Below are 14,267 nucleotides of genomic sequence, written 5' to 3'. Positions count from 1 at the left end.
TTTCCAAGTAATACACTCAGAAAGTGTAGCTGGGCAGACAGTCCTTCAAGAAGGGTTTGTATGTGCAACAGTACCTACTTTTTTCACCTGTTGGTTTAATTAAAAAAAAAAAAAAAAGTCATTTCTTTGTACCAGGGTGTCTTTATTTCTTATAATCTGTTTTTGTTGTTGTTGTTGTTTTGTTGTTTTCTTTGGTGGTGGTGGTGGTTTTTTACATGTTTAAGATCTAACTGTATAATCTCTTATCAGGAGGTGCTAAGGTACAGCCCTTTTTATAGAATAACTTTTCAGGTTACATCAGCTTTGAACCTTACTTGGGTCAGAAATGATGACTTGTGTCATGTGGGAAACAATTTCTTTGCCAAAAGTTTGAAATTCTGAAAAGATCAGCTTGCAGAAGGAAAAAAATAGCAATAGCACTCGATTTTGTTTTTCATCTCGGTGCCCAAAAGAACCTCAGATTCCCTTTAAGTTCTATAAATGTAATTATTCGAGACTCAACTCATGGCTTATAAAAAAAAATGTAATTGCTGTCTTGCTAATGCAATGTATCAGCACTGTGTCTTGTCCCACTGGCTGGTGAATCACAGATTGGGCTGATAAACTGAATTTAGTAAGTACAACTCCCAGAGAGGCAGTTAACAATGGCAGGATGCTGCAAGTTCAGGAAATGCAGCCTTGGCTGTAGGGCAGCATTGGTAAAGGGGGCATTTGTCTGAGGTTTGAACCTCAGACATGAGGCTTGACTGTTCTGCCTGGTACTGTAGGCAGATGTCTACATCACTTGAGGCTCCAAAATGTGTTGTACTTCTTCAGTAGAACTGCTTCTTTGTCATCCTATCCTTAAAAACCTTTACCTTGGTATTGTTTTCAAAACTAAAGGGGAAATATAAGCAGAATCATCAGAATAGATAACCTGGGACAATGGCCACAAGCTGTGGCTTGAGAGGTTCAGAAAGGACATCCAAAATATTCTTCACTGTGATGTTAGAGCAGCACTTGAACAGCTTACTGAGAGACATGGTGGAGTCTTCCTCCCTGGAGAATTTCTAAATTCAACTGGGAAAAAAGCCACAGGTAACCACATCTGACTTGGTATAGGCGTGCTGATAGTCCTCAGAGATGTGAGTTGAAGTGAATGATCCCACTGGGTCCCTCGTGTCCGAATTTGTAGGATTCTGCCAATAAAACATCAGGGGCTATGTAACTGTAAGGTTTTACCTAGTAAATGATAAATTAAGCAATATCAAAATAGGTTGACACAACATGTGCAGAGGATAAGAGGCAGTGTTAACTCAGGCCTCTGAGCAAGTTAATTCGCCAATAAATGGCAGGTGCTATGTTTTTGTGAAGGAAAAGAGTCTAATGGCTTTCTTCCCTTGGATTATGCCTTTCCTGTTGGCTTTGGAAAGGCTATTAATGGAGCATATTACTTATCTGGTACAAATAGCCTCTCTTGACCACTTAGTCTACTCTGATCTTTTTATGACAAGCCTATTTCCTTTAGATTGTATAAATTTGATTTTTAGGCTTTTTTCACTGTCTTAATTCTGACTTGTATCTGTTTATGGGCACTGAAAAGTGACCTCATAGTTCTGAAGATGATGTTCTTCATTCTAAAACTCTCCAGAATTACAGGTAGTTTTGGCTGATGTATCAGTAAACTTCTTTGAATTGCCTCCTTTACCGGATGATTTGGGTGTCATTCTGTTGATCAAAAAAATCAACCCCTATGTAAAATTAAAATGGAAAAGAAAATCAAGAGGCTTCCAAGGTCTATTACATATCCTACAATCATTGTAAATACAAGTTCACTGGGATTAAGATTTGTGTTTCTTGCCTTTGGGGATAAAATGTCTTTGGAATATATTTAAATTTGGTAAAGATCTTTTATCATGGAGGTTTTGAAAATTAAGTTATAGTTCTTCTGCCTTAAGTTTAATTCAGTATTAAAACTGTCAAGTAGTTGCAACACTGATTAGACTTACATTTCATGGGATATGTAGACAGACTTGTTGCCTCTATACTTGTTGATTTTTCCACTAGATGGCATTATGCATTAACTGCAAGTTAATTTATAAACTTCCCTATAATTGAATGTGCTAAAGACTTTAAAAACAAGAAATGATCTATAGTGCTTACTCCTATCCTATGCAAGAGGGAAAGAACTGTGGCTTAAAAATCACTTGACCTACTTCTACCTAAGAGTAAGCCAATCCATCCTTAATGCATCAAATATGGATTTGCTCAAAGCAATAAAGGAAGTGAGCCATGGCAACAATATCTGATCCTGTGTGCTGTGCACTTTTTAGAATAAAACTCTTCCAACCTTTTCTGCATTTAACATTTGAAGAGTGACTTCAGTGCTGCAAATTGCTTCCTTTCTGGCTACATGGCTTCAGCTGAAGTAATAGGAAGAATCCTAAGTAAAGGCAGAAGATTGCTTTTAAATAGAGAGTCTTATAGGAGACTTTGTTTTCTATTTAGTAGGTAATTCAGGCAAGCTTATCAGAATAATTTATCACTGCAAGTGTAAATATAGGTAAGCTGTTGTTGCCTTCACCTAGGTAAAATGAACTATTAGTGACCCCTTACACTGCACAATTAGATGCTGCTCAAGAGCGAGGTTTCTAAAACAGAAGGTCCTAACTAGCAAAGCACCATCTGCAGTAGAACAAAGGTCAAACACCTTCAAAAGAAGATTTTTGCTTTAATTCTAAAATTTGTGGTGATTAGGCAAGGAGCAAGCAGCTCTCCCAACAGCAAGAAGAAGGCAAGGGCAAGGATTTGGTATGTGAGAAGCAAGGATGCAGCACTAGTGGTGCAGGGAGAGGAGAGGAAATGAAACAGGCAGGTAGCAAAGCCAGTGATGGAGGAAAAAAGGAACCATGAGGGTGAAGAATGTGGTGACAGGAAGGCCCAAATTTTTATGCCAAGCTTGCTAATTTTTTGTGTGTGTCAGTGTGTGTAGGCACATGGGTATTAGTTTTAAATCCATGATATGGGGGAAAAGATAGCTAGGTGGTCCTCTGGTTTTAACTTGTCTTCCATAACTACAGATGGGATTCTCAAAAGAGTGCTTATCATATTGCTGATTGGATATGTATTGTCCAGGGTGCAGTTCTCTGTTCTCATTCTGTTTTCTGAGGTTATTTATATCTTGATTTGTTATGTAGAATATGAGAGATTCCAGGCTGGAAATGGGCACGTTATTTTATTGTGATGGTGCATGTTACTGTCTATGGAATCTTAAATAATATGTAAAAGGGGGTCTAGAATACAAACTGAGATGAACCAGTTTGGTTGAGCTGGGCCAAATATGGAAAATCATCCAAGGCCAAGAAAACCCTAAATATGAGCTTAGTATTAAACAGGTCTCTTAAATTTTCCTGGTAATGAAGCATGGAGTAGGAAAATACTTTTTTAATTTATTTTTTTTTTTTAACAACTTGCATTTAAGGTTGTCTCTGAATTGGGCTTCTGTGAAGAGTACCTACCAGTGTCTGTTGTAAAAAAGTATCAGAATAATTGCCCTAAATTCAGACAGTTAAGCTATTTATGTTTTCTACTCAAAGCTTTATTTCACTTGTGGTAGCCCCTGAGTTTTAATAAAGTATAGTTTTAATTGCTGTATGCAGTGCATGGTATAGATAATGCAATTTATGATTCTTTGCCTTAGCAGTGTTTATAGTTTGTACTTGCCTGTGATGGTCAATGTGATTCAACGCTTCAGTGACACTGATGTAAAACATGTCACGGTACCTGCTTTCTACCACACTGTTATTAAGCCTTTGGAAGCTCAGATCAGCAGGTTGGGCATCAGGAAGTTTTGTATAGGCATCTGTCTTTTTTCCAACAGTAACTCTTTCTTTCTTCATCCTCCAGCTCGTGTTGCAGAGGCCAGGATCTGCTGATAGGTACATCATGGTATGATGGAGACTGTAGCACAAGTGAATGCTGGTGGTAGCGTCTGTCATCTGCTGTCATACCAAGGTAGGGGATCATTTATTTTATTTCAGCTGGTTCAGGCTCACTCTGTGCTCTTCTGAGATACATATATATATATATATATATACACGTATATATATTTGATTTTGAGTGAACTGCACTGAATCATGGGAAAGCAGACTGACTTAAGAAGCAATCTAACTGTATTTCAGCTATATTGTTGAAGCACCTATAAACTGCAACTCTGGATTAGAGTATAATTCCACTGAATTGGTGTAACTGCTTTCTTTTTGTCTTGAGATGAAGAGTTTGTAGGTTTTTGTTTGTTAGTAGTATCAGAAATTATTTTAAAATTTTATTATTGGTTATTTTTTATAAGCACACCTATTTTGTTACTAGGATGTGAAACTCGAAAGCTTCACAAATAGCATCAAATCTTATCATTAATACGCAGATTTTCATATGAAAAAGATTAGTGCAAGGCCTTCCTTTACTGTTTGGTAAGTGGTGAGCATTTATTGAAAATCAACATAAAAACCTTGTATTTGAAATGTATGTTCTACAATGTGATCCAAATGGTAGTGCTCCAGGCCCCTTGGGGATTTTAATACATCCACTTGTTTAAGAACATATTGCAGAGTTGAGTAAATGTGTGAGAAGAGTGAATATTTGGAAGCATGGACTTTTCTGTTCCTAAAAACGCTGTTTTACCAGAGACGAAGCAAATTTAAAACAACCATTCATCAAGCAATAAATTGTATGAATGTGTAAAACATTCATTACAAATTCCCAGCACTTAGCAGCAGGAGTTCAACCCAATTGTACTTTGACATTGAAGCTTCAGCCACTAAATTAGACGGCAGCAACTTGCGTCACTTACCACAGGCAAAATCTATTTCAATCAATATTAAATAAGTGTTCTATGTATATATTGCAATCACTAGTTGGTGCTCCACTTAATGCACTACAAATTGTGACCAATAGTATTTGGAGTGAGCTGCACAAATATTGTTCAAATGTATGGTTTATAATGCAATAATATTATAATGCAATTTTCTACCCTGAGGCACCATACTGACATGGGCAATCAGACATAATCCAAAAACTCTAAACTGCTTTTGTGTTTAACTACTGAACTTTGGGAAAAGTTTACCTCTAATTCCTCATTTAAATTGGTCCATCTTTGCAAAAACTACTTTTTGATCTGAAACTATCTCTTACTAGATCTCTTCTGAAAAGACTAGTGACAGTTTTATTGTGTTGACGGATTACTAGTGTTCTATTAGCAGTTCATTGCCTTACAGTAACATTAAGAACTGCTAATAGGATATTCTGTAAAGCTTTACTCAATCACAGCCTGTGCAGCAGCATTATGGCCCCTTTTGCATTACAGAAACGTAGTCTGACCTGTAGCATCACCTTCTGATTCTACTGTAAAATTGCTTGTCACCAGACAACAGAGCAATACTTCCATCAGTATTTATATTATATTTGATGGAAGTAATGCTAACCATCAGATAACCCTCCACAGTGCCAGGCTTCATTCAGGGTCAACACCAGTGGGAGAGTATGAGTGTCATGACTATATTCTTATAGTCATCTGTTAACAACTGGTTGTTTTTTCCAACTGACCACATTTTCTGTGATCTGTAGACATGAAAGTGGTAATCATTGGGACAAATTTTTGCTGAAATTGCTGATGCAACTTCTGTAGAAGAACTGGAATGAATAAAACTGAGTGAAAGCTTCAATACTTGAAGCTTTCTTAATCTTTATGATAATCTGAACTGTATTCTCATTCTGGTAAATAATCGTAAGATCTTGTGGATTTCAAAAGAAATAATTTTGAAGCATGAATACTATTTTGGAATTATTGTATGGGGGAAAATAAATCCTGAAATGTGAAAAACAAAACAAAACAAAACAAAAAAAACCCACGTATTTGAACTCAGCAAGTGAAAGTAGGCTCCAGAAATCCTCTGTGGAGGCATTCCTCTGCTGAACGTCTTCCAGATGAATGAATAAGTGCACCTGCACTATGAAACCCTGAACATTTACGTTGTAAATATCTGCGTAACTGGAAAGATCTTTGCACTGGCACTCATTGCTGTAGGTCTACAGATATCAATATTCCTGTCTCTCAGAGACTTAGTAAATGCATCGTTTAAAATCACCGAAGCTGGGACTAATGATTTGCACAACAATTTCTGGAAACCAGGCTTTCATCTTAGTCCCTTGCAGAAGATCTCCTTGGTGAGTGGGATTCCCAGCCACTCAGAAATAATGGATCATACGACTTCGTGTTCAAGCAGACCTTGAGGATCCAGGAAGAAACCTGTTTCTTCATCTCAGGCTTAGTAGCACAGAGGAGACATAAGCACACTTCTGCAGTGTTCTAGAGGCAGGTGTAGGATTTTTTTTAAGCAGTAGTACAAATTCAGATATTATTTTGAATAGTTGGTTACTTGTCTGTCTTTCTGAAGCAGCAAAAGCTCTGAGAAGACCAATCTTATCCCTAAAATTCAGACATCCCCAAACAATGGCACAGAGAGACCTGTGGAAAGAAAGGTGGGGACGTGTCCAGCACATGAAAAAAAGTTGTAAGACAACATTTGGCACCATATAATTATTTATTTATTTTAGACACCGACCTTCTAAATGATTGCAACAATCTCATATGTTTCCATGGGGTATTAACTTGAAAATTATGCTTTTAATATCAGTAGCTGTAAGCTTCAATCCATCTGTTCTTTCTGGCCCACACTACTGGTATCTGTCTGGTTGCTCTCACTGCACAAGAGTGACACTTGGACTGATATGTTCTTAAGTAGAATCTCTTTTATATCTAAAAGTAAAAAAAAAAAAAAAAAAAAAAGAAAATTCTATTTTACTTGTGCTGAAATTCTGGAAAATATCTATTTAATTGTATTTGGTAGAACATTTCTATGCAAGATAAATGCATGGTAAGTGTAAATCACAATACTGCAGTTGTGGTGTATTAAGAAAATGATATTATTTGAAGGACAGTAATATGGTTTTATTTGGATTCAGAATGCCATCTGAGTTTCAAAAAATTACCAATTTTTAGAAACCTGAAAATAAATGAGCATTTATTAAGGCTTACCTTACATGGCAGAGCATGCAGTAGTGGCCAGGAATTTGGCATGGGACACACTGTTTGCTTTCACCACTGTGTGATTCGTGTGCTGCCAAAGGCATCAGCAACCTTGGCCACCTCTACACGATAAATTTTAGTGACGTCCTGTGCTGGCTGTGGCAGGTCTAATAGTTCAACCACCTGGTGAGGTCATCCTGAGCTTGTGCGACCATGAAGCTTCACCAGGCAAGTTTGATAGCTTCAGAAGCATCAGAGATGCATCAGTACAGTGACATCTGAGCTAAAAAGCTCAATTTCTCTGCAAGACTAAACTGACTCAGACACAGAGCAGCATCAGCTCTGATGTTTGTCTAAACAGAAGCTCTTTCAGTTGTTCATTTCTGCAGAGGGTTTTGAGTAACAAAATGAAAAGTGTAGTTTCCTTGCCCTCGGATTTTGGAAAATAATGTGTTTAATGATCAGTACACCGGTACTGCTGTCATCTTGAGCTGATGCTGTGGCATCCAGACTGGAGATGTGTGTATCTCTGCTCTTGAATTCTGCAGACATGCATAAAGGAACTGCAGACATCACAGCCCGGCGAGCTAGGCAAGCCCTCGTGCGTTCAGCCAGTCCAGTCGGAGTTTTTGGTAGATGGTATTTAAGAAGGGAGAATTGTAATGCCACCCACTCTCTGGGATACAGCTTCATAAAGGGTTTTACGGGTGTAATTGTAGCTGGACGTGTCCTCCTGGTGTAGCTGTGCTATGTACACTGATGTTTTCCTAAAAAAAATAAATCCTTTGCGTAGTATTTTGATATCTACATATGGAAGCTAGTGCGTAGGAACTTCATACTATTATTGCTCATGAGAACAGAAACCACAACCATTGCTGTTGTTCCCCACAGAAGGGAAGCCTTACCATTTCCTCTAAATTCTGGGTTCTCTGGAGTCCCAGAAGAGGATTAAGTTCTGCAAGTGGTCTAAAAGAAACTAGTGCCATACATAAATGTAGTGATGCAGGTGGGGCATGTCACCTTTATATATGTTCCCTCTTAATGTACATAGGCGGCTCCTTTTGGCTGGGAAGATGCCTGTGCACTTTAGTTCTCTCCAGCAGGTGTTGTGAGTACATTCCTTGACTGATTTATGTACTTTTTTTTTCCACACTTTGTGTACTGGGCCTGGCTGGGCTGGAGCTAACTTTCCACCGTGTTTTTTCCACTGCTGAACAGTGCTGGCACAGCATCAAGGCTGCCTCTCCAAAGGCCAGTAGGCTGGGGGTGGGCAAGAGGTGGGCAAAAGCTTCATAACATTTTTGTTATGAAGGTGTTGGTCTTCCTGAGCAACAGCTACATGTATCAAGGCCCTACTTCCCAAGATGTGCCTGAGCATCACTTACTGCCTTTGCTATTTTTTTCCCCTTTCATTAAACTGTAAGGTTTGGATTTATTTATTTTTTTTTTGCTTTTCCTTCTTTTTCATTTTCTCCCTCTCCCTCATCCTGCTGAGGACGGGGAGTGAGGGAGCAGCTGTGTGGGACTTCGCTGCCTATCAGTGTTAAACCACAGCACTTTGCCGTCTCATCTAAATGCTCTAGGATGTAAATTCTCTGTGGGTAGCCCAAGAGTGGGTACAGGTCAGAGGCTGATACCTAACAGGTCTTTTATATGTCCTCAAATGGTAGGATGTACTTTCTGTTGCCCCAGTCATTCTGCGTGTGAAAGCTTCCATCTGGTCAGAACCTCCTGCCTGACAGAAAGCACAGTGAGTTTCAGCTCCTCTCCCTCTCTCTAGGGCAGCCTGAAAAAGTTGCATGTCTTCCTAGCTACCATTGCCAGCTCCTGCACCTCTGCGTCACACTCCAGAAATTCCCAACCAGATGGAGACAGATAGCAAGGGCCATGCTAAAAGCCGTCACGTTGCATTAGAGCACAAACTCAGTATAGAGGCCGAGGCATGTAAGTCACTCAGCTGGTAAAAGGCAGATTGTCCAAAATATTAGGCAAGGTGGCCTGTTTTTCAAACCTATGCACTCGAAGCGGGGTGCAAGGATAACTGGAGATGCTCTTGTTTGTAGCCACTGCCAGTCCTTCTGCTGCTGATCCAATGGACCGTGATGGATCCAGCCAGATGTCTTACTGGCACTAAGATCAAGTTGAAATGGATGCAAATTTTGCCTTTGACTGGTATGGTTTCCAAGTGATGCTTGCTGTTAAATGAAATGCAGTGTGGGAGTACACACTGTTTGCAAGCTAATCTGTGTCTTGGGAGCAGCAACTAACAGCTCCATCTTTTTTTAGAGCTGAGAAAAGTAAAGCACAGTTTTGAAGAAAAGCTGATCTCTGCAGCCATGGTGACTTAAGAGGAGAAACTATTGGACTGCTGTTGTGCATCTTGGACTATCTAGACACACAAACCTTGTGGTCCTCTCCTTCACTAGTACTTCTGCCTCCTATGCTTAAATGGGGAATTGTCCTCCAGAGATCTCTTCATTGAAGAAAATGAATCAATACTTCTTCCTTATCTCTGCTCTTGTATATACAAGGATGTTTCTTGCCAGCTGGCTAACACTCTAGTACTGGATTGTTCAAAATACCTGTCACATTTGGGAGCAAGAGAGCAAATTTGCAGCTTGACCTGTCAGCCTGGTCAAGAACAGACTGGTTAGGATTTTGGAATGGAAATAATTGCTATTTTCAATCCCATTTTTCTGATGTGCAAAAGCAAATTATTTGCTCTCCTGCTTACTGTAGCACATACTCTCCCAAAAGCTGCTGCTTCCTATTTAACATTCAGTCTTCCTTGATCTCAGGTTGCAGAGAAGCACACAATCAACCAACCAACCAACCATGTTACAAGCAGTTGACTTCAAGATTAGGCAGGTTAACTGACCACATCAGAAGCAGACTTGCTGAATGAGGGAACAAGCAGGGAAATACAACAAAGTCATTAAAAAAAAAAAATCAAGCCCAAATAAAATATCAAACTCAGAAAAAGGTTGAAACAAAATGGACCACTTGTTTTTCAAGTTCCTTGATTTCAGGGTGAAAGATTCACAGCAAAATTTAGTTTTAAAATATCTGCTTTTTTCATTAGAAACAATTTAATCAATAAATGGTTAACCAGCTTTGGCAAGAAGACACCATGTGAGTAGCTTGTGTTGAAATAATTTATATAAATAAATTATTTTATTAAATTATTAATTAGAAATAAATTATAGAAAGAACAGTACGACACAGGTAAAAGACAAGGGTATTTGGAGGAAAGAAGTGTAATATTAAATTGAGTAAAGGGTGAACCATGAGATGTAATTACGCAGAAAATCTGAGGGAGCTCCAGTTAAGCTTCACTTAGGATGCAGAAGTCATTTGCCATATTAACTAGTGCACTCCACTGACCTTAATTAATGGTAATCTCAGCCATTCTCCTCCCTGATCTTGAACCAATTTGAGAGGCTCTGAGCACCAATATGCAGTAGCATGTGTAAATATCCTCAGAAAACCAATAATCAAAGGGAGGAAATGAAGTGCAGAGCATAGATTTGGCTATGATTCAGTATTTCTGTTAAATTTTTAATATAACTTAAGAAAATGCAAAGGAATGAAGAGAGGAGGTATGACTGTTTACCAAGAGCGTATTATACACTCGCTACAAGTCATTTCAGCATCTAAGAGGGAGAAAGGAGGAAATTCAAATCAACCTGTTTAATACATTTATTCTGATTCAATTTCATTGAATGATTTTCAGTTCGTAATGCTGAGCCTATAAATGAGCTTGCATTTTAGATTCTAGGTAACAAACCCCTTTATACTGCCAATATAAACATGAATGCTTCCCTTTGCCCTCAGCCAGCTGTAGTTTATGCATTAACAGGGACTTTCTGCTAGAAGCCTTTGTTCTTTCACAGAGCCACTCCTCTGGGATCCAGGCTCCCTGGCTGGTTACTGTATTTAGTTCTCATGACCCGCAGCAGGTGGATCTGAACCGCAGCCGAAGTCAATAACTGCTGAACCAGGGACAGGAAGGATAGTAGCAATTACACAGAAAACATTTTCTGAGAAAGAGTATTTCTCCTTTGATACTTCAAAAATGAAAATTGATATTCATAGCCACATTCTACCTAAGGAATGGCCTGACCTAGAAAAGGTAATAAGAGTTTAGATATTCAGTGCCTTATGTTATCAGCAACCATTGGTACCAATGTAATTCTTGAAAAATCAGTGAATGAAAGGTTCTCTTAGAAATTCCTGTTTTCGGTAGGTTTTTGTCTGATTTGATTTTTTTTTCAGATGTAAGATATTTGTATTAAATTACTATGCAAAACAAGAGTCCTATTAAGAAAACCTGGCTGTTACCCACTTTCTATTTAGACTCATGTCATTTTTTTGTTGTTTTTTTATGAGACCTGTAACTATCGAATGATGAGGCATAAATTCCATTTTCTTGATGAAAGTAGAGCTGTCAAGCTCCCAAATGGTATTCACTTTTGTTTTAAATAGGAGAAATAAGCAAAAGTTTGACAAGATTAATGTTACCTAAGACAAAAGTCATTCATTCTCATCTTATGCCCACAGGCATGAAAGTCATTCATTCATTTCAATAGGTATGGGAGAACTCTAAGTATGGTTAACTGATGATTATGATTGTTTTACTAATATCTGTTGTTTTTCTCAGTTACTGGGAAGGAGTTGCATATTGTATTACAAATACTAAATTTTAGTTGTCACAACACTGAAGCTATAAGTCAACTTGTCTTAACTTTGCATTTCTGCATGCTATTATTATTATTAGTATTTAACAACATAAATTTATGCTTGTCAGTAGCAATTTTATGACTCTGAAAAGTATTTGAGAATGGAAAGTGTCATTTAGGTTTTTATGTAATAATTCTACTCCTTTTCTTACTTCAGATTATCAAAAGCAATGTAGTCATCTGGTTCTGAATTAGGTTTTAGAGTTGTTCCCTGAATAATTATAATCACAACTGAATACAGAGGTGGCTGATCTAAGGATCTTGGATTCATAAGGGATCACATCTTCAGTGGTACAAAGGGTACTGAAAAAGATCACACAGGTAAAACTGTATATATTGGTTATACACGCAAACAAAATCGTTTGCAATTTACAGAATTCTAGGATAGCTATCTTTTATAACTCATGGTAGAAGAGTCAGACTAGAAACACTGCATTGTTGGTTCTTCTCTTATTGTAATTCTGTGCTGGTAGCAGTTTGAATGAGCATTGCCTGTGTCTGCCAGTGGTATGGAACCACTTGATTTCATTGTGCCTGCCTTTGACAACAAAAGAATGCCATTGTTTCAGCCATGCTCTTAGGCCTCGGGCACACTAACTGACACTCTGTTTGACACCATACATCTCTTTCACTTTACTCTTTTGAGGTTGATGATGGCAAACTCTCAGGTAAGCATTTTGTATGCATTAGCTCCATGTTCCTGGGACTTTAAACATGACAGTCCAGTATCAGTTAGATGTTAGCCAGAGAGCAGCTGCAAAATGTAAGGAAAAAAGTCAGGAGAAAACCTGTTGCTAAAAACATATATGGGATTATTTCTTCGTTAGTAGTGAAGAGTAACATTATTATGCATAAAGCCTCCTGGAAGGGAATGTTTGTTTCCTCTTTTACCTAGGAAGGGCTTTTTAAACATCTATTTAAACTTCCTATTTGTAATTGTAAGAGCTCTTCAATGGAAAACACATACACACAGGATAATGTAGGTGAGATGATAGGTATTTTTGAGAACAATTATTTTTGTATTGAGTGGATAGGAGTTTAAATATCTAGTCTACAAAAAAAAAAAAAAAAAAGACTACTCTTGTTTGTTTCAGATTGTGTAGTCCTTGTCTGTGCAATATCCCTATAAAAATCCCTATAAAAATTCTTTATTCTGATTTTGAATTATTTACATATTTTTGTCTGTCTATGATTTAAAAGGACAATAAATTCATTGGTATAAAATCACCTCAAGAGTCCCTTGATATTCATAGATATATGTGAAAGATGAATTCCTTGTTGTTAATCCCTGAGGTCAGCTGTAGGCCAGTGTTGCATTTATTTAAATGCTGATTAAAGAGGCTAATACAATTTTTTTAAAGGTAATCTCTGTCTGCTAGTTTTTGTTTCCTCTTTTCGAAAGTTTGAGCATTTCAAAGGTTTGTTAGAAAGAAGAAAACAGAATTGAAAACAACCCTCAGGATTCCCTAGAACCCTCTGAAAATTCAAGCCATTAACGTGGCCTTCTACGTCTCATGCATGGAAGACCAATTAGGCAATCCTAGCATGCTCACGTAATGTTAAACTTCTTTCTTTTTTTCCGTCTTATAAATGCTGAATCTTGAATCTCTGACTAGAACATTCTATTATCAAGATAATTATTAAGAGCTTAAGAACCCATAATAAGTACAAAAATGCATATAAATTAATGAAATCCTTCAGTAAGGACCATCAATGCATCCAATTAATAATGAACAGGTAAAAAGAAGACTAGCAGTTCAAAATCAGACCAGTGAGATTCTCTATTCTCCCTGAGCACCTTTAAGGTACTAATTTTTTGTACAGCTTCTAAATGCAATTAGCATGGAGCTAGAAAAAAGTAAAGTTCTCATTAGATGTCATAAATTTTTCCTTAACTGTAAATGTGTTATGTATGTAAATATATATAAATATATATAGTTTATATATAAATATATATAAAAAATAAAAGTTTGAATTTAAATAAAATTTACCTAGCTACATAGCTAAAAGTAAATAATTGACTGAAATACTCTTAGCTGTGGAAATTACGATCTCTGATTGACTGAAGTCAGGAGGCTTGGCTCTACACGCCTACCGAGGGAAAGCTGACAGCTGCATTTCGCAATGATGTGTTATCACGGGAAATTCAGGATTGTATTCAAATTGTTTACACTTCAGTGAAAGAAATCCCTGCTTTTACTCAGATTCCTTTTAAACTTTTCGTAATAGAAAAAAAGGAATTTTGAGCATTGTTTTCAGTCTACTATGTTATTTTGAGATTTCTAATCTGATAAGTTATGAAAATGCAATCAGCTTCTTTTGTGATATGTTTTGGTTTTGGTGTGTTTTTTCTTTTTCTTTTTTCTTTTTTTTTTGTATAAACAATTTTGAATCTTTCTGAAAGAATCAATGAGCATCTAAGCTTCTCCTTTAAGCTTCTCTTGGCTGTTTAAATATTAATAGAG

General features: G+C 37.4%; 1 protein-coding gene across 2 annotated transcripts in view; it reads left to right on the top strand.

Annotated features, from left to right (window-relative positions):
- The first annotated feature begins 3,939 nt into the window (after window positions 1-3,939).
- Window positions 3,940-14,267, top strand: part of ACMSD (aminocarboxymuconate semialdehyde decarboxylase) — a 34,291-nt gene continuing 23,963 nt past the window's right edge. Inside the window, exon 1 of one of the 2 annotated variants that reach the window (XM_082762950.1) lies at window positions 3,940-3,993. In XM_082762950.1, the coding sequence (XP_082619076.1) occupies window positions 3,955-3,993 (39 nt within the window). In that variant the 5' untranslated portion in view covers window positions 3,940-3,954. Of the gene's footprint in view, window positions 3,994-11,011; window positions 11,196-14,267 lie in introns of those variants that run through there. The other variant, XM_082762949.1, reaches the window with a different exon arrangement.

Source organism: Aythya marila, assembly GCF_965140915.1.
Source record: "Aythya marila genome assembly, chromosome: 6".
In the NCBI taxonomy this organism is placed as follows: Eukaryota; Metazoa; Chordata; class Aves; order Anseriformes; family Anatidae; genus Aythya; species Aythya marila.
The sequence above is the reverse complement of the archived record's forward strand: the minus strand, read 5'-3'. Positions and strand labels throughout refer to the sequence as shown.